Source organism: Acanthochromis polyacanthus, chromosome 7 (genome assembly GCF_021347895.1).
Source record: "Acanthochromis polyacanthus isolate Apoly-LR-REF ecotype Palm Island chromosome 7, KAUST_Apoly_ChrSc, whole genome shotgun sequence".
Taxonomy (NCBI): Eukaryota; Metazoa; Chordata; class Actinopteri; family Pomacentridae; genus Acanthochromis; species Acanthochromis polyacanthus.
In genome coordinates this window covers 25,541,943-25,564,768 of record NC_067119.1, presented here as the reverse complement: position 1 = coordinate 25,564,768, position 22,826 = coordinate 25,541,943, and the positions used below count along the sequence as shown (strand labels likewise).

Below are 22,826 nucleotides of genomic sequence, written 5' to 3'. Positions count from 1 at the left end.
CAACCATATTCTTGAAATGCAACTCTGGCAGGGAAAAGCTCCTTAAATGGAAAGCCAAGGGGGAAAATGCAGTAAAAAAAAATAAAACCCCTGATGGTTTAGAATGTTTTCAGCTGTAAGACACACAAATGAAAGTGCTCACACAATGCTGGGCTCTTAGCGTAGAAGTGGATAATCGTATTGCTGTCGGCAGAGTTCAGCTCCCTCAAGGAGAAGTTCTTATTAATTTTTATTTATGTGAACTTAAGCGCTGCTGCGACACAGACCAGCATGCGCATGATCAAATCAGCATGCTAATTAAACCGGGCTTAATTCAATAATGACGCTCCGAGACTCTCATTTAAAAATCACTCTCATTATCTGGCTCCCATTGGTCTCTGAATTAGGACTGGATTTATGCCACGTTGCAATCTTTTCAAGGGTTCTTGTCTTTCACCTCGCGTGTGGTCCTTGAGGGTGAGAGACCAATCCAGAGTTAAATTATGTTTACAAAGTGGCCCACTGGGTCGCTTTAACTCTTTATTAACGCTGAACCTGTGCTCCTCTGTCTCTTCCTTGGCCTGGATCAATGCTCGCGGTGGGACCAGGATCTAATCACGCTGTTTTATCATTGATCATGCTGCTGCAGCTCGATAGGTTTTATTCCAGCAGGGTTGTGTATTCAACATGAAATTATTCAAGGGCTGTAAAGAGTAATACATTGGTAATGAGAGCGGGCAGCTTAGCCTGCAGATGAATTCTTATTAAATATAAATCCCTTCTTGAGATCCTTTTTCTGCTTGTGGTTTGCCGTGGAGGCCTGCAGCTACACAGAGATCACTGTCTGAGTCCAGCTCTAAATATTTAGAGGCCAACAGGGGCCAATTGAAATCAGCACTTTTTACTCAAGTGCATCTCATTCATGTCTAAATGCCAAACCAGGCCGGAGCATTTCCCGTGTATTCTTCCAGCGTCCAAAAAACAGACGTCTTAAGTGTGTCTAGCAGAGAGGCAGGATGAAGAGTGACACCGTATTGACACCAGGCTCTCAGCAGTAAGCGACAGCAAACAGGACATCCTGTTGTGTTGGAGTATGCAGCGTCTTCGCTGCGGCTAGGCCACGAGATGGGAGGATGTGTTTTCCCTCTTGGTCCGTCTGCACCAGGTTGTGATCTGGAAAGCTCAAAGGACTGTGTTTAGCCGCTCCCTGTGTCGTCCACAGCTCCACCACACACACGATTCCTTAGACAGCTGATTGGCTGACAACAACCCAAAACCAAAAGCAGCTGTAGGAGGCGTTTGACAGGCAGTTACGGTTTACAGTACACACAGGTACACACACACATACATATATGAGGCCTGATCCACCAGGCCTGCAGCGGTATGTGACAGCGAGACAACCACTTAGGAGTCAGGGGGAAGAGCGGAAGTAAATCAGTGAGAAAATACGATTTGCAACATGCTGTCATGCCCCTGTGTGGCCCTCAAAGGCTTTGTGGGTTTAGGAAGCAAATTGAGCAAACCAACAAAGTGAGTGGCATGGTGCAGGGAGGAGCTGCTGCGGTTTACTAGACAAGACTCTTTGTATGGTTTTTACTTTTTCACACGCCATCATGCTACAAGACAACCCTGAGCTAACAGAGCGCTGTGGCACTCGATCCTGAAAGACCAAGGCTGCTGGTATATATTTCGATAAATTCACACATTTTGTAGCTAATGCTTTGGATATTATCATGTTAAATTATTTACAGTAATAAGTCCATAGTCTGGCATATTTCCTAGAAAGCTCACTACTATTAACTAAAGCCAGCTGGTGATGGAAAGGTCTGGGCCTATTTAGTACATCTGTGCACATTCGTTGTAAATATTTGCCTATTTATTCTACTTGTGGACATTTTAGGCCCTTGTGTATGAACAAAAACGTACAATATACAGGGTTTGTAGCATCCTGCAAAGATACACTTTAACATTTCTTAAACAGAAAACAACTTTCAACAGGTTCCAGTTCAGCAACGCACTCGAAGAAAAGAATGGACTCATATGTACTGACTTTTGTTCCGTACTTTCAGACAACAGAAAGCAGTGAAACATGAAGTTGCATAGTTTGTGTATGTCTGTACTGTTGGTGTCTGCTGCAGTTTTGCTGACCATATTTAAACCTACATGAGGATGTAGCAGAAGTAAAGCTGGTGTCTGTGCTTCTGTTTGACCTCCTGCTTTTTGATCTTGATGTAAATGAATTACATGAAACGGCTGAACAAGATCCCGAAGCCTGACATGTGGCTCTGTTTTTTTTCTTCTTCGTCTTTTTCAGATTAGATGGATTCAATTAGCTCATCTGATTCCTCAGTGGCCTTTGTGGTCTGAAAGGGTTAAGTGAATGAGAGATGGTAAACGCTGCTCTGAGATACCATCCGCGGTCTGGACTGAGTTAGCACTCTGTCGTGCCATGTACCATTACAGCTTATAGCATCTGAAAGCAGATTAACTCAATCTGCCATCTGATCTGTCACTTATCGAGCAGAAAGAAGCCACTCGTGTGCAGTTGAGCCTCAGTAGCAGAGCAGCACCGAGGCCTGTGTGAGCAAGAAGCTACTCATCTTCTTTGCTTGTAAAGCTCTGTTAACCTTTGTCTGCTACAGTGATGAAGAGATGCACTCTCGTTTGCCTCAGCTGTCACCTGCCTCCGGACACTGCTCCGTCTGTCTGATGGCTGTCCAGGAAGTGCTCTCTCTGCAACCCCTGACCCCTGTAACCGGGTTCTGAATAAACAGCTAATTGGCTGGGTTTCCTGTTTAGCCTGATGGGAACGCTGACTATTTCTGTCTGTTTACACAATTCTGCCTCTCTCTCTTTCTCAGAGTTGTACTCCCTGTATTGTTTATCAAAGAACAATGTCCCTCACTACGACTGTGCTCCAAACATCAGGCTTTGGGGATTATACAGTAGTGTCCAGTCTGTGTGTACTCCCCTGTGTTCCTGGAAATCTGTGCCTTTTGTGGCCTGTAGGAGGAATTCGGTTAGCTCATTTTGCGGTCTTTGTTTATTTAGGAAAGTCAGCTTTCAAGTCCCGGTGACCAGAGGAGCAGTCTAATTGAAATATCGTGTGCTAAAATGTCTTAATATGAGAATTTTCGTGATAGGATGACTCATGAAAAGTGTATTTTTTCCCCAAGTTCACATGAACACAACATACAAATAAACACATCTGCGCAGGTTTGTAGAATGAATGCTTGTGAGTCATGCTGAAATGAGTTGTTCTTACAAGTTTGCACACATATGGACGTTAGAGCCCACCAACAACAAACATGTGCATGATCCTCTGACTAATCTTTTTTTTTTTCCTGCCTAATAAGCTTAGTCAGAAAGGAACTATCTGTATCTAAACTGTCTGTGTTGTATTAAATGGCTTGTTTCTTTGCCAGATGTGACTTTCTCCTCTGCTATCTGTATTGAATTATTCAGGCAGTTCCGGATCTTCTGTAGCTTTCATCTTAGGCCTGCATCCATTTATAGGAGAGATTCTGTGCCCAAAGTTGAGCGAGAGACCTCAAGGCCCAGGAGTCATAGGTTCAAATTCAGGCTACGCCACGAGAGAACTGCTCTCGTCTAGCATGTACTCTAAAATGTCTTGATTTAATAACTGTGACTTGTTTAACAGTTCTGTGTGGGTTTATGAACATGACATGTTTTTATTTTTTACCCAAAGCTAAAAATAAAGCTCTGACATCACTTTCTGAGGCTTCAGCTTTTGAAATATATCATAAATAATAATTCTATGAATATAGCAGCTTAAAATGAAGATGATTTTAACTTTGAAGCTAAGGGCAGTGACTTTCAGTACTACAGTGATTATTAGTGTTTCTGGTTACATGATTGTAGCCCAGTTTGAAAATAGATTTCTCTGGTATCTAATTTTGGAAGATAATTGAAGGAAGATATTGACCGAGGCGTCCAGGATAACTGGAGCAAAAGTTACTTTCCACTTTTCCTTTTCTTTTGTTTGCTCCTTAACTTTCCTGTCTTCAAATTGTCCTGATATTGTCGCTGTCAGTAAAGTTACTGAAATGAAAAAGTACGTCAGGGCAGTTTATCCCTGTATAAGAAGATTGGACGATTAAATCTGGTCATTAACTGAGTTGGAAGGCGCAGAGCTGAAGGCAGTGTTTTTATTGATGTGGCAGGAAACAGGGGGGCTGACTGCTGCTGCTGAATCTGTAAATCTCACAGACTGTTCACAGTCAGCTCCCTCTTTTAAAGGCACACACACAGCTCCACTCTCTCGATTAAGAACGCACTTAATGTCGCAAACAGCCCATTAAGCGCCATGTGGTAGGGGCGAAGATGATGTGAAACTGAAGGGTGTGTTAATGATGGCAGGCTGTCGCCAGCGCTGAGCCCCTGCTGTATACTGAGCTCTTGCTGAGTGGGCATTGGGCCGCTCGGTGGATCCACAGGGCCAGAAACAGTAAAAACAAGGCTGAAATATGGCTCCTGAGAAATTTCCAATAGCACAGATTTTCCTGGTCTTGTCTTGGTTGAATATTGACAAGTCAGCCCTGACTTTTACTTGAATCTGTTGTGAGTGCTGCTGCAATTCTCTGGTGTCAGACTGTTTTGCTTTATAAGCCCAATCTTCCACCCAGACCTCCTCCCTAACTTTTATGCACTATAGGAACGTTGCACTTCCTTAATTGGAAAAACTACTGCAGTGACTGTAATCCAGTAGGTTTGTTTCCAAAGCTTCTGCTCCAGCAAAGACTCTGCAAGCTAATACCTGACTCAATAAAGGTCTTTAATGCATCTCCTCTCCATGACTTCTCCTAGCAGGTTTGTGTCTTCAAAAAGAGCCAACTAGTCTATAATATCTCTCTAAATATGCAGTCATCCACAATACTGGAAACACTTTTGCTATTGTCCAAACAACTCTCTGATGAGAAAATTTATATCACCATTAATTCAGTGAGAATTGAGCAGTTGTCACTAAGCTAACTAAGCTATGCTAACTGCCTCCTGTCAGATTTAGCATCCAGACATGAACACTGCATCCAAAAAGGAGGTTAAAAGTCTATACCAAAGTCCATGCCTGAGACAATAGTGAACCCCTTCGGGCACAGTTATTAAGGTGAATGTCTATTTCCCTGTCAGACAAAGCGGTCTGAACCTCACATCCACCACTCTGCCCTTTAGCCCGATAAGAGCCCCAAAAGCCAAGTGATTTGCCAGTAAGGGAAGGACTAAATTAACATGGCCTGTGCTACCGTTTGTTTGATGTGGAAAGTTGTCCTTTGATGTAAAAATGTGTGCGAAATGATTATCAAGATTACAGCCTCCCCTCCTAATCTCGATGTCCTATTCTGTTTCACCATTTATTGGAAACATCTTTGTCTAATGTCTCCGGTCAGGCTAATCTCTCATGTGACTGCAGCAACCAAGTGGACATTTCACCACGGCTTTCATCCTCCTCTTGTGTCCTTCACTGTGTGTTTAGTTAAACCTGAACTCTCCTGTGGGACAGAAACTGACATCCAAGATAGTAATTTTGCATATTTGACATTAAATTGGGCGTCAGTGGAATATTTCTAACAATATTGGATGTTTCTCTTTTATTTCACAGGATACTGAGCCACAACAAAATCCGCGTTCTGAAAAATGGATCCTTCTTTGGACTTTACGCTTTGGAGAAGCTGTAAGTATCCTATTTTGTGTCATCTCTTACTAGGTTTGCACTTCTGCAGATACCATAATGCGGTGTTTACTGTTTACATTAGATTTACGTTGTATATCCTTGCTTGAGTCGCTTTTTGGCTTTCCTCTGGACTGGGCTCTGGTGAGATATAAAGACAGGGTATCAGAAAAATCTGAGCGGATCTGAGCGGCTCTGTGCACATATATCCAATCTTGGGCTTCTTTCCAGCTGGGAGGATGATACACTCAGACTGGCTATCACACAGTTATGTCGAAAACTCCGCATAATTACACTTCAGGCCTTCATTATCAGGTAAGCCCCACTCCACAGGACAAGATAAGGGAGATTTCTGGCAGGAGGTGCGTGTTGGCAGCTTCACATGTGGTTCGCAGACAGTCTGGCCTTCCTTAGTAGCATCGTAATCTCTCTGAATAGGGTGTGAGACAAGGAGAGATGAAATCATTTGTAATTTCTGGGATGTTATGGCGTTATGCACAACAATCTTGGCGACAAACAGGGAAGGAACCATTGTGGGAACTTCTAGTGACTGTTAGCCTAGCCGCGCTAGACAAGCCACGGCAATGAATTTAATTCTCTGCCAGGGAGGGTCTAGTTACCCTCCATAAGGCTCGAGGTTGGATGCTCCTAAAACTGGCCGGACCAATCACCATGAAGTGTAGAGTCAGAAGGCGGGCGTAACTAAGTGACGACAGAGGCGCGACGATTCTGACAGAAACAACCGGCGCACAATAAACAGTTATCTTTCGACTCGGCTTTGGCCACAGCCCTTAAAGATTTGAAGCTAAAATTCAACTCAAAAGATAAACAAAGGACAGCACTGAAGTGTTTCATTGAGAAGAAAGACGTATTTGGACTTATGCTGACGGGATATGGCAAATCCTTAATATACCAGTTGGCTCCGCTGGTTGGGAAGCTAATGGGACTTAGCCACAATCCGGCGCTCTAGGAACTACGTCAGCCTATTCGTTGCGCTGATTGGTTGTACACCTACCCAATTGCTGCAGAGTGATTTGAAAGACAACCTTTTAGCCCGCCTCCCTCCCTGTCGAGCGTTCCTAGACCCTTGTGTCTTAAGAGCTGGGTCAAGCACAGCTAGGCTAAGTGACTGTTATTTTAAAAAAGAAAAGTTTTTTTAAATCCAAGGAATATTTGGATTTCTTGGATTTTCAAGTATAACCGTACATTAATATTTATTATATATTCATGATGTTGGGTTTTCATTTGTAATGTTTAATTTACAAACTGGCTCAAACTGGCCAGTTCTGTCTGTTGGTTTCTCCATCACTTTGGTCCAATATCTCACAAAACTATTTATTGGATTCTCATGAAATTTTACACCAACATTCAAACTCCCCAGAGGATAAACTACAAAAATGAGCAGATGAAGTTTAAGGTTACAGTAAGTATAATGTGATATATCTTTCTTTTGTATCATGTAAAGCGCTTTGCATAAAAGCGCTATATAAATACAACCATTTACCATTTAAAATTTTTATCTTTCAGTCACATTTATTGGTGCTTGCTGCCCACATGCTACCACCCCTGGCTGCATGTCTACCCCGACACTCACATCTAGTGTGTTTTTCCCACCAAACGCAATTTTTTTAAGGTGTGCTGTTTTACGGAGCATCCCAGTAAAGCTTTATGGTCACAACACACATGGTGCAGCTTCAGTGTCTGGATACTGTAGTCTGGCAGACGTACTTATTTTGTGGGGGAGGTGGGTATGTCGGAGGGATATTAGTTCCACATGCCACTCGGAGCTGCCACCCATGAAGCTAACGAGCTTCTCAAAAATGTTGAAAGAAAGCGAAATATGGTAATTTGCTGCAGTTGTTAGCTTGTTAGTACCTACCTACCGGAGCTCACGCCAGACGTGCCAGTGAAGAACAAAAGCGATATTTGCTGAAAGTGCTGTTTCTTTATGTCTGGCATGAGAACACCATGGGCGGATAGTTTCAAGGCCAAGTTGTCGGTTCTCACCCCACCAGTCAAGGACGCTGATAAAGCTGTTGACAGGAAGACGCAACAACAAGATCCTAGGGTGACTAGTGTTTGGGTGATATAAAAGTAAAGTATGCAGATCTGCAGCTTGAACTGTTTGATGTAAAATGAGCTGATGTTGCTTGTTTTTGTAAGTGTGGACAAGGCTCCCTGCAGTGCTGGAGGGTCGGTGGGTCGGGTAACCTGAGCATACCCGCCGACTGGCCTCTGTACCTGGAGCAGTGATAAAACTAGCAGGGGGCAACAGGGTGGAGCTCTCCTGGAGGCTTCGCTGAAAGACCTCGAAGAAAGACACAGAGCAGGCAGGCAAACTAACACACACACTTGGTTTTGCTCCACAGTGGGAGATGTAGGCGTCTGGTGTAAGGAGAGGACATAACGTAAATCATGCAGGCCTCATTTCACTCCTCTGCCTCAACCTCCGCTGGCTCTCTGACACACAGTGGTGGAGGTCTGCTCACTCACTCTGGCGTCTTCAACCTTTAATTGAGCCTCGCACAGCTTATAATTACATCTGAGCTCATGGGAAAATTGCTGTCTGTTGTGAAAAATGCCACATTGAAATTCAGCGCTGCACTGATGGAAAGGTTTGAAGAGCTGAATTCAGATGTGAGTTTACAGTCAAGGTTTAGATGTGCGTCTGTTTGCTTCATGCTCAAACTGTGAGATTTCAGTTTTGTTTTGTCTCCTCGGCTCGCCATGACTCTTCACATCTTCTCATTGTTTCCAGTGTGTCGTCTACATGTGCTTGTCATTTGCAGCAGTAGTGAACAGTTACTCATATTATGCGGTCAGTGGTGTAATCAAAGGCCAGCCCACTAGGGCTGAGTAAACACACATCAGGGAATTACACTGCATCTCTTCCCCTATGTGACAAGGATAAACACAGTCTGCTCCCCGAACTGCACACACACACACACACACTGTCTCACACACTCTCACTCTCGGCCCATCGCTGTTGTGACTTCTCTGTGTACTGTAACTCTCGAGAGTGTTTCCTAGTATGGGCACCCTCACTTCTTGCCGTCATTTTCAAATGGGTCTGGTAACTCTCTCAGCGGACACACACTCACATCCACACGCTCACGCCAGACATCTATTCAGAGTTGAATGCAGTCTGATCTGCTGTTGTTAGTGGGAGAATACAGCTCCAGGGCAGGCCACCCTCCTCCAGGCCCTGGCCAGACAGTGCAGCAATCTACACAGTTAGCCCTTTCATTGGGACAAACCTCCTCAAAGCCACTATTGCCTTCATAACCTGCCAAACCACCCAAGTGCAGAGGAGCAATTTAGGCTTGTTTGTTTTTGCCCTCTTACTGGACTACTGTGTTTTTGTAGCTCTTTTAAATAGGTTTGCCATCCAACAGCTACATTTGGATCTTGGAATACCTTCTTTCTTTCCAGCTCTTGGGATGAGCACACTTGTTGAATCATACCTTGCTGTGGCAGTGCCTGCTACGTGCAGAAAAAGTCACATTTACACACACCACCGGGGCCTTTGGTGCTGTACTCGTACACCTATTTGAGTACCTCCACCTCTGCGCACACCCTCTCTGATGGGAGCTTTCGCCGGCAGCCCGCACTAACGAGCTGGGACCTTTATGAGTTGTGGACAGATCTCAGCAGCCTGTCCTCTACTGATTTGAGGCAAGGTAATGAGAATAATGAGCAAAGAGGGCCGGGGCAGTCTGGCTCTTGTCCAACGGGGGCCCCGCTGCACCATGGGACACAGGACAGGCAGGCAGGGCACAAGGGCCTCTCATTACCAGGTCTGTTCACCCTACGGGGAGAGAGGGAGCAGGGAGGGAGAGCAGAGGGCAGCAATGATGATGGATGAGAGAGCAGCAGGGTGTTTGCAGCGGACAGGTCTGAGGCAGGAGTGAGGCTTGTGGTTAGGAGTGTTTAGAGGCTCGCAGCGTCAGACGTTGTCAACCATACGGTCTGAAATGACCCCAGCAATGTGAATCTCCTCAGTATGACTGTGCTTTTACTTATTGCACCGCAGAGGAATATTAGAAAAGATATCATGTGAGATAACCAAAATCTTCCCGCTGACTTATTTCAGCTTCATTCAAGAGCAAGAAATAAGGAGTTGCTTGTGATTTATGCTCACAGAGCTACAAGAATTAGGGGAAGTTTGTAATGAAACCTGTGACCAGTAAGTCAGACAGGCCATGAGAACGTGCAGATATGTTTAGAAAAATGTCTGCATGATAGAACATACACGATTATAACATTATGATTATGAATGTCTAGGCCTATTCATTACTTTTTGACTTGATAGTATCTGTTTTGCAAAAAAGGGGAGTCAGTCTTCTGCTTGAGTCTCTCTGTAACCGACCCTGAAATCGCCTCTGCCATTCTGAGCGGCTGGGGTTAGGAAAAAGTCCAACTTAAACAACTTTACCATCTGACACAGGGGAAGTGGAGCCGAGATGGCTAAAGATGGTATGGTGGTGGCTGGAGCTAGAGGGAAAGAGAGGGAAAAAGGAGGGGAGACGGAGGGAGAGAAGGAAAGCGCACTCCTGCAGTTTGTCTTATATAAATCTGAGGTTGTTTTCCTTAGCGGGAAATTAACATTATTTCCACACAGGCTAAGCAAATTACCTTGATGAGTGGGAACAAAGCAGAGGTGGGCAGCACCATAGCATGTAGAAACAGTGGAGAATACATGGCAAGGAGCCCTTCTGTCTGGTCCAGTCTGAATAGGTTCAGATTGTTCCAGCCCACCACTCTGAGGAGAGTGAAGGGCAGCTGTGGAACTTGCACATGGGGCTTGTTTCCCCTTGAAAGCAAAAAAAAAAGAACATTAGTGTGTTTTCCTGCACACGCCATTGAGTGGCTCCCGGTTAGACAACGGTCACCTAATGAGAGTGCATGACATTAAGGGGTGGAGTGGGTGAGGAAGGGGTTAAGCGTGCTGGAGAGTGGAAACAGAAAGGGGGTGCTGCTGGAGTTGATAGACTCCAGATGTGTCTTTCAGATAAACTGAAGGAACGGGGTGTGTTTGTATTGCAAGCCTAGCTCAGTCATGGCTCTGGGGGTTTATTGAAACAGCGAGCAAGCCCCCTCATAAGCCCATTACCAAATCGTACGCTTTATATGCCAGTAACTCTCTCACACACACTCGTTTGGCAAACTTGATATGGTTTCAATGGCGCTTTCCTCTGGAGGAACTTGAGCTTTCTCTGGACTTGCTTCCCCCCACTTCCGTTTGTGTTCCTTTTTCTGCTTTATTTTTGCATCTCCCAGCTCACTGGGTCTCTCACTGTTCCTCCCCTTTGACACTCTCTACATGCTGTAGTCCACCTACTGGCTGAAAATTCACTCACAGACATGAGCCTATTGATAACTCCTATGAAAGACGCTTGTCTAAGTCTACCGCACAGTTATACATAGTTTCATCCCTGACTTTATTAACTTAATGTTAAAGATTGAATGACTCAGTTTGAAAGAATAAAATGGTCTTCGTATTATTTGATAAATATTGTTAACATTGGGCTTGTTTTTACAGCTCTTTCTCTCTTCAGAAAACTGATACCACCGACTCGGAAAAAGTTTGACTTTGCATTATTAAATCCATAAACTGACTTCCATTGTTTCCGATGCTTTGCATGCCGGTAGGTCTCACGAAAATCAACAGCACTGCCAAAGTGGGCATCACCGCCTTTTCTGGGCTGCACCGAAAGCCAGAACTGGAGTCAATAATGGTCCGTGGTTCCAGAGTTTTCCTTGGCAGAATAATCTAAATCTCCTCTAGCTGCAGATTATAGAAACATATAATCAACTTGGGAAATTTTACACTTCAAATAAAAGTGTATCGCTATTTCTGTACATCCCGCTTGTGCAGTTGGTTCAATGGTTTCTGTTACTGTCAGTCAAGAGCAGAACTAAGGGCCTTGTGTTTTTTAACCGTAGAGGAGTAATGCAGTGGATGATCAGGTGGAGGGCAATCCCAAAGACAGACGTTTTATGAATATAATAGAAAGATATCACCTCTGTCCTTTAGCTGCCTAGCTCCACCAAACACAAGCATAAAGTCGATCAGGTATATCCAATCTGAGAGGAACCAGAAAAAAGTAAAGAAAATAATCTAGGGAAGGGGTAGCAAAGCAGGAAATTAGTAGAAAAACAAGAGCTCAGCAGATCCTGGTTTCCTGTTTTGGGGGGAAGGCAAGAGTACGTTTGGGGCCGGTGTTACAGAGCCCCCATTGTGAGCAAGTGTGTTGAGGAGTGGGGAGGTGGGGTCTACGGGGCCATACACAGGGACGATTTTGCTTCATACTGAATCCCCTATCCCACCTGCCCCTCCCTACAGGGGAAAGCTAGCTAGTAAAAAAAGGAGAAAAAGGAAACTGTAAAAATAAACGAGCACGGGCCTCTGCTAGACACGCCAACCAGACAGGAAATGACACGCGGCACAAAAATGGTCTCCACTGACCTCTGTCAGGAACCAAGGTGCCAGTTATCCCCCCTTGTTTTTCTCCGGCATATCTTTAAACCACAGACCTGTTTGTTTCAGTCTTCAGGCAGTTGCATGGAGAGAAAAAGTGTGATTAGGGCATAGAAATTAGCCCTGTAATTCCGTGTCTTTCCATTAAAAAAAATTCAGGAAATTCTTGATTCCAATCTAGTGATAATGAGTGGCCATTCCCTGGCTTCAGTCATTTTCCCAGCTCCCTCCAGGGCCGGGACCTAAACAATGTCAGCACTCCAGTCGCTGCTGCTGTGCTCCTGATAATGGAGCACTCCACGTCTGGAGCGCTTTACAGACCATGTCTTCATTATTACCCTCTCGCTGCCCTACAAGCACGTCGCTCCTCTCCAGTCTGCTTGGGGGCCCAGGTGCTCATCCCCTATACCCACAGAGCAATGACTCTTCAGAATGGCAGAGGACCAGCCCCATTGATCAGGAGGAGTTTTCGGGGGGAAAAAAAGACGTTCTTAATGGCAGCCTCTAGTGTTAGGCCCAGCGGCAGCAGACAATGGCCCCTTTTGGGCTGGGAGTCTGTCACAATCCAATCATACAGGCCACATGTGGTGAAGGGGACAAAGCACTGCCCTCTGAAGGTTACAAAGCAGAACTCAGAAAGGCCATAGTCATAATAATAATGTGTCGCCACCGATTATATGCATAGGGTGACTGAAGCAAAAGTTGGGGGTGGCGATGAGACTCCCCCCAACAGATGAGACTTTTTTTTTTCCTACCCGATGTCATGTTTCTGTCTTTTTTACTTTCTGAAGTAAATGCAGTTAGATTATTTGGATTTGGATGGTGGCTTGTTTTTCTCTATGTTTCGTTATTTGTGTGAATACAGAGAGCACTTGTATGTTGTCTATGTTTTGTTTGAAAAATCAATAAAATCTATTTAAAAAAATAAAAAATAATGTGTCGCCACCAATCATGTAGCTTTTGGAAGAAGTACTGAGGAGGGCCATAAAAAAATAATAGCTACAGTTTAAACTTGTAGGATTTTAGACAATATTTTCAAGCTTGGCAAGCGTGAGGCTTTGATGTATTTCTTGACTCAACTATTATCCTCTTGCTTGGTGACAGCTGTTGTCATCAGTGTCAAGGCCACTGAGCTGTGAAGCTGTTGTAAGCGAGGGCACTGTCTACTCCAGAGGGCACACAGACAAGTCATCGCCTGAGCGTGAGGCCCGCTGGAGCTGCAGTCTGTGTCTGTAGGTATGAAATAAAGCTGGAAACAAATCAGACGGTGGCGGCGAGCAGCGAGGGGGCTGCAGCTGAGATAGAGTTTGGATTATGATGGTGAACAAGAGCTGACATTCGGGCCACAATAAGGCAAAGCGCTTGGCTGATGCTTCAAGGCCTGTTGATTCTGGTGAGCTCCTTCACATTCCCCAGCTTGGTGATAAGAGAGTGTATCAGAGGTGGTGGACTGTTGATGCTTTCAGGCCAAAGCACACACAGCACTGTACCTTTCCAAGGCCGACAGGGAAGATAAATGTTTGATGTAGAAAAAAAAAGAACAGAAAGTTTAAGGGATGTACAAACTCCACGCTGCCATTGTCATAAAGCTGATATTTGCATGGTTTGTTACCATGTGTCTTATTGTTCGCCTGTGTGTTTGTCTTTTTTGGTGGTTTGGATGAGCATATGTAACACTAAGTTAAAAATGAAGCTCAATGCAACATCTTCTAAGAACAGGAAAACCAATAGGTGTATTTTTGTATTCTTTTGCATCTGTATTTGAATGTAATGGGTGGTTACATTCAGTTTAGTCTAGTCCAGTTTTACACTCTTTCTTTTGATAATTTCATTAAGATTGAGGTGTTTCTTTCAAACATCACAAACATCTTCAGTTGTTCAACTCGAGTATAACACTCCTTCTTGGAAATTTGCAGGCAATTCTCACTCAGTCATTAAACTCCTAAAAACATAATTTCTGTGTCCAAAAGTTACATATTTAGAGTTTTTGTCCATGAAAGAAATCATTTCTTGACTTGAAATAGCTGTGGTGCCAAACTATGAAGTCCACACTTTTTTCTAATTGCAACCCAATCATTGCAGCTCAAGCACACCAGTTCACCCATGACTCCAACACTGTAAAACTCATCTCACAGGACACAATTGTAAATTCTGACATTGGACTAATTCAGCAATAAATGACTGAACCAGAAACCAATTTTGAAGAATAATGAAAATGAAAGCTCCATTCTGCAAGTCGACAAGATTCCTCGTCTGAACCTGTGCTTGACAACTTATTTTGCCTGTGATGTGTCTGTCAGCATTTTCAAAAACACCATATGGACATATGGTATAAGACTTGATTTTCACCAGAAAAAGGTGTTAAAAAGTTGTTCAATCAACCAGTGCATTTCAGTTTAAATTCAGTTCATTAAATATGCTAAGAGCTACTAGAGGTGACCATTTCTAAATTTATTATTTCCACCTGGGGTATATAAATTGAATCACTGTTGATATACACTATAGGAGACCAGCATACGTTGTACAATAGTTTATCAGTAAGTTATGACAATGAATTAAAACTGCAGTGTGGAACTTTTTTTCTCCCCATTCAGGAAGGGAGTGTAATTACACAATCACTGTCAATGCGTTTATGTCTTATGCCTCAGCTTCATTTATTCTTTCTTTTTAGACTGGAATCTTTGTCGCTACAGAAACTACATTAAAAACTCTGATATGTTGCAAAATATGTAGAGATTAACCTGCCGCTGATAGACTTAGCAAGCATTGTGTGAACTTGTTTGGCAAGGCCTTGAAGGTAGCAGGTGTTCATTTGGAGTTTGTAGCTTTAGACGTTTGCAGCTTTAGTCAATGCTAACGTTAGTGTTCTGGCTAACGTTAGAGCTAATAATGGCAGTTTGTTAGCAGCTAACTGCCTGCAGCTAATGGATCATCTCAGTTCATGTTGGGATACATTTTCTCCAATGGAAACCAAGTTTGCGATCCTCAGCTTTTTTTTTTTGCCTTTAATGCCCTTGATCCCATTGTGACATCTGGCAAAAATGTCCATGGGTACAAATTTTATTGTGCAATCCACACCTTAACCAAAGACTGTTAAACTTGTGATGAATTGTTGCTTATTCTGCCCAGTGCATGCTGGGATACATTTCAGTTCTTTACTCTAGCTTTCAGTTTTACTACAAGTTACTAGCATACATCTTTTTGATTCATCACCTATAATTAGATGAGATACATAACGATTAGTCACATATTATTTACATGGGACTATCATGCTTGTGTCATTTTAATGCAGCTTTAAATGAATGTCTGAGTGCGTATACATGGAGGTCAGTGTTACACAGCAACTGCATGCTCGTGTATGTGTGTGAAAGAACAGACAGGGAGGGGGAGATGGACCTCAGAGAGAGGAAATAGTGGGCAGTGCCTCGTCTTTCATCGCCGCACTAATGAGCCCCGGGACACACAAACTGGAAACAGCAGTATTGTTCTCCCCCCCGCCCTGGTCAACAAATCCTATACAGCTACTGACACACAGAAACACATGTATATACAGAGCGGGACACAGGCACACAAAGATTACCACATACATTGTGACAGACCCACAAGGCCACACACACATACTCAAGAGTATTGTAGTCAAATACACAGACTCCTCTGTGGTTTGATTGGTGAAATGTGCGTACTAACAACCAGATTTCCTTTTCTTTCTTTTTTTTTTTTTACTTCTTAGTCAGAATCATGGAGGTGGAAATATCTCAACTTTTTTTTAAAGCCATGAAATTGCTGCAAAATGTTCTGTCTGACAAGCTGGCATACGCTCAAAGAGCGAGGCTGAGCTGGCCAAGGCAATGCTTTGAGACAAACACAACAGACTTCAGCCTTTTGGTCTGAAGCCAGGCAATTTTTTCTCTATCATTATAACCTGTCTCTTATGAGCGATGGCTTAGAAAGAGCTTGGACCAACAGTAAAAACCCCTGATCTTCAGACTAGATCCCTAGCCATACCGCACGGTGTAATTTTTTGCTGGAAGCCATTTTCTAAAACAATTTCCCTGCTCTAGTTCGACCAAAAAAAAGCTCATCTGTTGGAAAGTGGACAAAAAAATGGTTAAGAGATGCCTGAGGTTGTATCTAGTGTGAGCCACCATGGTCAAGAACCGTGAAGACAGATAATCTCTGTGGAAAAATAGGACCATAAAAGTCCCCTTAGGTCCTCAATACCATCTTGAGAAATGGACAAAAATTCAGCCAATGCGTTGATGCTCCTGTGAGGAAATCCTCCTGAGTGACTGGTCCAATGGGAGTGAAATATTTTTGATGCTTCAGGAACATAGATCACATGTTCTGTCAATACCCATCCATCTCCTGACCTGATTTAACCTCCCTATTCCCACCTGGCCAGTAAAGAAAAGAACAGGGATTTAAAATCAAATGCAGGTTGTCTGATCACGAAGGAGGCATCTGGCTGAATAGTTTAACACATGGGTGTGGGAGTGGAAAGGGAAAAGGGTGGAGATAAGTGCAGCGGATAGTATGACATTAGATCTTCAAAGGCAGTTAAAGACATTAATATTTATGGTTTGCAGTGGTTGAGTTTTATCGTGAGAAGAGCCATTTTGAAACAAGAAGAAAAGTGGCACAACCCCTTTGCTAGCAGATTCCACTATTATTTTAAATGGTTAAGAGTCTGTATATTGTGAGTCTCAAACCCAGGTGGCTGTTGGGGTAAGATTTCCTATCCTGCTGTGTCTGCTGGAGGAGCCAGGTTTAGGAAATGTGTCCACACTGTTCTTCATTTTAAACTTGAGACTGCAAAGACTGATCCTCTATGTGTCTGTATTACAACAAAACCTGCTAATTTGTGAACTTAAATGGTGCTAGTGGACAGATTTTGAGCAGTTCCTGGTTATGCTAAGCTAAACTAACTGGCTACTGAGAGTTGTACCAATCTGAACATCAAATTTTCAACAAGAACGCAAATGCAAAAAGAGAAAACTTGCAGAACTGTCCTATCACCGCCATCATCATCCCTGCATGCACGGTCTTAATGACTTAAGGTTTTCTCTCTCCACAGGGATCTCAAGCACAACTTAATCAGCACCATCATGCCTGGAGCCTTCCAAGGCCTTTCTGAGGTTCGGAAACTGTAAGTAGATATTAGTGTGATTCACATTTAACGAACGTATTAACGGAGATCATGAATGTTGACTTCAGATGTCTGGATGAGAGAGATGATGGAGTTTGTTCAAAAGAGTTTGCCAGACTGACAGTAGCTGAGACAAACCCTCCTATATACTGTTTTGGCAGCTCATGGCAGATGTCATGCATTACTTTGAGCTCCCAGTGTTAGTGTGACTATGAAGGCCTCCTTCACTATATGTTTGTGTGGGTGTTTGTGGAGGCCCTGGGATGTCATTTCTACTGTACGCCCCAGTTCACCACCGAGGAACCCTCGGAGGCTCCTCGCACGTCAGTAAATGTGATGAGGCGACATTGTGTTTTTGGACACCGAGGTCTGGGATCGAAACTAGTCCTCTGTGCTGCACCGCGTGACTCCCCTTCCCTCCTCCCCCTACTTGTGTTTTCCCTGCAAGGTCTGGGGCTTCTCAAAACAAACAGGGGGAGATAAACACATGCTCTGGACAGCTCTCTGCTGGGTAGTGTCAGAGGTGCAACAGAGCAGATCCCTCTCTGGCTGCAGCTATACATCACACTCAGAGGTGGACGGCAGAACAGGGGCCCCGCTTTTACCCCGATTGTGATAAACTTTTACTCGGGTCCCACAGAGTCGTGATAAGGGAAAGTGGCTGGGACAGTTTGCATGCTTGTTTCAAACTCTGGCCTGGAAAATTAAATTTCAGATGGTAGAAGAATGTACTACATTGATACATCTCATACTTAGACTTATTGTAATAGTTTTATTTTAGACGTATGGTACGTGTACTGTAACTCGCATACTAGAGGTGAAGAAAACTCTTGATTTAGACTGAAACAGAGGCCCTGCATAGCGTTGACAGTGAGTCATTGCATCTGAAATCAGCCAATTTTTAGAACAATTTCTCCTTGAATATGGCTCAGTTGCTTGAAATATCATAAAATATGGCTTATGAAGAGATCTGTGAAATCCAAGCTTGATATATCAAATGCCTTCCAAGACATGTTTTTTAAAATGTTCCAACTTTCAGCATGTTTTTTTTCGCACATTAAAATTTAAGACTATGTTTAAAGAACACTGTCTTGGGAAAAATGGAAGATAAAAGTCTGAAATTGTCATATTTCTCATCGTGACATTTTTTTAGGAATATTGAACAAGTAGAATAAATAATTTTTGATTATGGGGGAATTTAAAAAAAAAACAAAAGCAAAAATAAGAGCTGTTTTGAAACTCTAGAACAGATTAGATTAAAAATACTTTTGTTTTAGTGGTACAACTTGTCATATCTGCTCAATCAGTCATGAAAGTTCAATAAAATTAATTATTTGTTCATTTTTATGCCCCAATGCTTTATTTTACAAAGTATTCTACACATTCTATTTTGTATTATTATCACATGCAGCTACATATAGTTTAGAAAATATCACTTTTCAATGAATAATGATAATAATAAAAATCTCCGGAAGTACTTAAAATACTATTTTAAATATCTGTAGTCTTTGATTAAGACATTTCAAGCCAGTCAGAGATGGCTGAGCAGAAGCCTCATGATGATTTGAGATGGAAAAAGCCCTACATGGATTTTCATCTGATATCACAAAAGCAGCATTGGCTGTAAAAGAGGCAAGACATCACAATCTGCTGCTGATTGGTTGAGACAAGTTCTCTTAACTCAGAAATAACCGACACATTCCTTTGTCTTTTCACACTTTTAGGGACCTTTCCAACAACCGCATTGGCTGTCTGACTGCAGACATGTTCCAGGGTCTGACCAATCTCACTAAATTGTAAGAGACTGATGAACTGATTCCATAAAAATACTGTACTGTCTGAGCTGCGGTAAAACTATTGAGTTAACTTGGTGCTATTGAATTTGTGGCCTGTTAGGAACCTCTCTGGCAACATCATATCGACCCTGGATCCGGGAGTGTTTGATGAGCTGCCGTCCCTCAAACAAGTGTGAGTATTAAACTCTGTCCAACAAATTAACTCTCAGTTTATATCTGACTAAATATTTTAGACAAAGTTAATATTTACTCTAAGTTAATATGGATTTTGCCTCTGTTTGCTAAGAATTCACACTTCAAATGTGTAGAAAATCTGAAAATAACCAAAAAAGATTTATTTGACATGTATTTATTTGAACTGGGATGTTTTCATCTGTGTATGATTTGTATCTGAAAGTGTATTACTGAAGCTATCATAAATCAGAAGATAAGTTTCTCTAAAAACTTTTGAATCTTTTTTATGTACGCTACTGCCAAATCCTTTCTTTTCTTTTTAAATGAGTAATTTAATTTTAGGTCGAAAACAATCAATCTGTAATATGTAACAGCTGTAATTCAACACTGAATATCATTAAAATGTGCATCACGACTCCAAGTATCAAAATGTGTTGAATGTTGATCCTGTAATGAGCAGCTAGAGGTTAGAAGTGATGCTAAATGGTCATTATTTCTCTCCAGGAACTTCAATTCAGACTACCTGTCATGTGACTGCGGGTTGCGTTGGGTCCCGGGCTTCTTTCAAAACAGCCCGGCTCGGTTGGGGGATGAAACCCTGTGTGCCTACCCCAGCAGCCTGAAGGGAAAGCCCCTGCGTGGACTGAAAGCTGGCCAGCTGAGCTGTGGTGAGAGCCTAGCTACACTGAAGCGCACGAATGAGGCGGTTCACCACGGTATTGCAGAGAACGTTGCCCTGCGAACGACAGTGACAGCGCACTCATTACACTGGAGATCTTCTCAGCTATTTTAAGAATTAATAGACCAAAAGGGGCTGACAAAGATCTAACCCAGTAGCCCGGCAGGGACATATTTCTAAAAGTATCAGTGGGCCGTGTTGACAGCTAATCCTGTGGGTTGCATTTACGAATTGCTGCAGTCTGCATCCAATCTGCTCTAGAACAGCAGACTCATAATAGCTTCTGTGGAAACATTTAGCTGAGGTCGGGTAATGAGAGAGCAGCAGAAATAATTCAGAGTGATGTCCAATGGTCACATCTGCGTCTTTTTTCCCACCATGTTGCTCAGACGGCCCTCTGGAGCTGCACACCCTGTCCCTGCTGCCGTCCCAGCGTCAGGTGGTCTTCAGAGGTGATCGGCTGCCATTCCACTGTACGGCAGCGCTGGTGGACAAGATCACCACCTTACACTGGCGTCACAATGGTCAGCTGGTGACCTCTGACCCAGAAATGGGCGTCCAGCTGGAGAACAGCGTGCTGCATGACTGCACCTTCATCACCAGGTAGTATCTCACTCACACATGAAAATACTTAGTGAACAAAGAAGAGTCATCTCCAGCTGAAGCAGTAATGAGTTATATTGAGTCGCCTCTATCATTTTCTCTTAGTGAGCTTATTCTTTTCAACGTACATGTGGAGGCCAGTGGAGAGTGGGAGTGTGTGGTTTCCACTGGGCGGGGCAATACCTCTCGCTCTGTTGAGATAGTGGTGCTGGAGAACAGCGCCTCCTTCTGTCCAGAAGATAAAGTTGTCAACAACCGTGGGGAGTTCAGGTTAGTTTAAGTTACAGTGATATATGATCTATACCATAAATCATACTAAAGAGTCGGGATGCTCATTATTGTTTGGCTTTAATCCACAGGTGGCCGAGAACCCTAGCAGGCATCACCTCCCATCAGTACTGCCTGCAGCTGCGTTACCCCTCGCTCACTGTCGAAGGGGGTATGGAGCAAAAAAAGCCTCTCGATACTGCGACCGCTCAGGAAAGTGGCAAGACGGTGACTACTCAAACTGCCACTACACTAATGGCATCACCCGTGTGCTGCATACCTTCATTCTGGTCAGTGCAGCTGTCAGCGCCACAGTTTATGGCTCCTGTTCTCTAAATACTACGTAGATCCGACTTCTAATGTCTTCACCATATTTTTTCGTGCCTTACAGAGGCCCATTAATGCATCCAATGTTGTCACCGTGGCTCATCAAGTGCGCACGTACACCCTGGAGGCTGCAGGCTTCACTGACTCAGTAGATGTGATGTATGTGGCACAAATTATGGAAAAGTTCATGGAATATGTCAGACAGCTGAGAGAGGTGAGGAAGATACTACTTCTTAGAGTTCTTTTTTTGCTGCTTACATTTTTACTCAAGGTTGAATTTCTGTGAATATTTATTTTACACACACACAAAAATAGAATCAACATGTAGCTACAGTATCTGAAGGTGCTACTAATAGTGAAAAAATGGTGACTGAACATAATACAAATGTTTTACTGGTGACATTTTTTATTTATTTCCATTCCTTTCTTCACTCTGCTCTGTGTAAACACATCCTGTAGTTCTGCCAAAATTCACAGAATTTTTGACATGTGAATGTTCATCACAATTGAGTCACTAATAGAAACACAGAATTTTATTTGGAACGAACTTTTTTGTGATTACTTGATTAGTTCAAGGACTGTCTGAAAACTGAAAATCTGATCCTTTTTCTGACTTAGATAAATGATGTAATGTGATTTTTTTCAAGATAAACATGCTTTTCAAACCTGCCAGTGTGCCTACTTACAGGTATGCCTGTGCAATATTCTTCTCTTAGCTGTTTAAACTTTCATGTGCGTGTTTGCTCCAGTTGTCAGAGGTGATGGTAGAGATGGGCAGTAACCTGATGCAGGTGGATGATCAGATCCTCGCTCTCGCCCAGAGAGAGAAGAGAGCCTGCAGCTCCATTGTCTACTCTCTGGAGACACTGGCCTGGCCTCAACTACACAGTCATGCTCAAGACTTCTCCATGGTGGGGACTATTAACTTAAGTTTTCATGTTTCACCTCAGTTGTTATTACATGTGTTTAGTCATATTGATGCTCTGATTTTGACTGTGTAATACAGCAAAAACCATGAGCTGTCTATAAAATACAAGAGCAGACCGTAAATCCTATCAGTATGTTTGTACTTTGAAGCTTTGTCTTTGTGACTCAGCCACTACCATTCTATTTTATTTGGTATGTCCAGTTGTCTAAGAACATTGTGATGGAGGCCCACCTAATTCGACCTGCGCACTTCACTGGTATAACCTGCACTGCATATCAGCGTCGTGAGGTGCTGACAGGTAACCCGAACATGGAAAAGCCAGACTCTACCCATGAACAACAGCTTCATTTCCGCTGCAGCACTGGCACCCATAACACCTCCCTCAACAATTTCCCCTTAAAGGTGAGACATGTTCACGCGTTATTACATCCACTTGTTTCCTCCATTACATAAGCTAACCTATTGTACCTATTATGAGAGTTATCAAGGTGAAATGGCAAATTTGAACATCAAATAAATTGTTTTGCTTATGTTTCTTTCTCCAGAACTCTGTAGCCTTGGCCTCAGTGACTCTTCCCGCTACTCTGTTTCCTCCTGATGCAACTGCAGACTGTAAACTGCAGTTTGTGGTCTTCAGAACAGGCAGCTTTTTCCCTTTGTCAGGGAACACGAGCAACACTGTAGAGCACCCCCGCAGACGCAGTGTCAACACTCCAGTCATATTCGTAGGACTAGGTAAGGAAACGAATCAGGCTATTTA

At 43.1% G+C, this 22,826-nt stretch overlaps 1 protein-coding gene across 1 annotated transcript in view; it reads left to right on the top strand.

Annotated features, from left to right (window-relative positions):
• Window positions 1–22,826, top strand: part of adgra2 (adhesion G protein-coupled receptor A2) — a 39,386-nt gene that overhangs the window by 12,013 nt on the left and 4,547 nt on the right. The window contains 13 exon segments of the mRNA XM_022199871.2: window positions 5,597–5,668; window positions 17,221–17,292; window positions 19,017–19,088; window positions 19,189–19,260; window positions 19,767–19,930; window positions 20,331–20,544; window positions 20,650–20,814; window positions 20,904–20,998; window positions 21,001–21,101; window positions 21,203–21,352; window positions 21,888–22,049; window positions 22,268–22,468; window positions 22,612–22,801. Of these exon segments, the coding sequence (XP_022055563.2) occupies window positions 5,597–5,668; window positions 17,221–17,292; window positions 19,017–19,088; window positions 19,189–19,260; window positions 19,767–19,930; window positions 20,331–20,544; window positions 20,650–20,814; window positions 20,904–20,998; window positions 21,001–21,101; window positions 21,203–21,352; window positions 21,888–22,049; window positions 22,268–22,468; window positions 22,612–22,801 (1,730 nt within the window).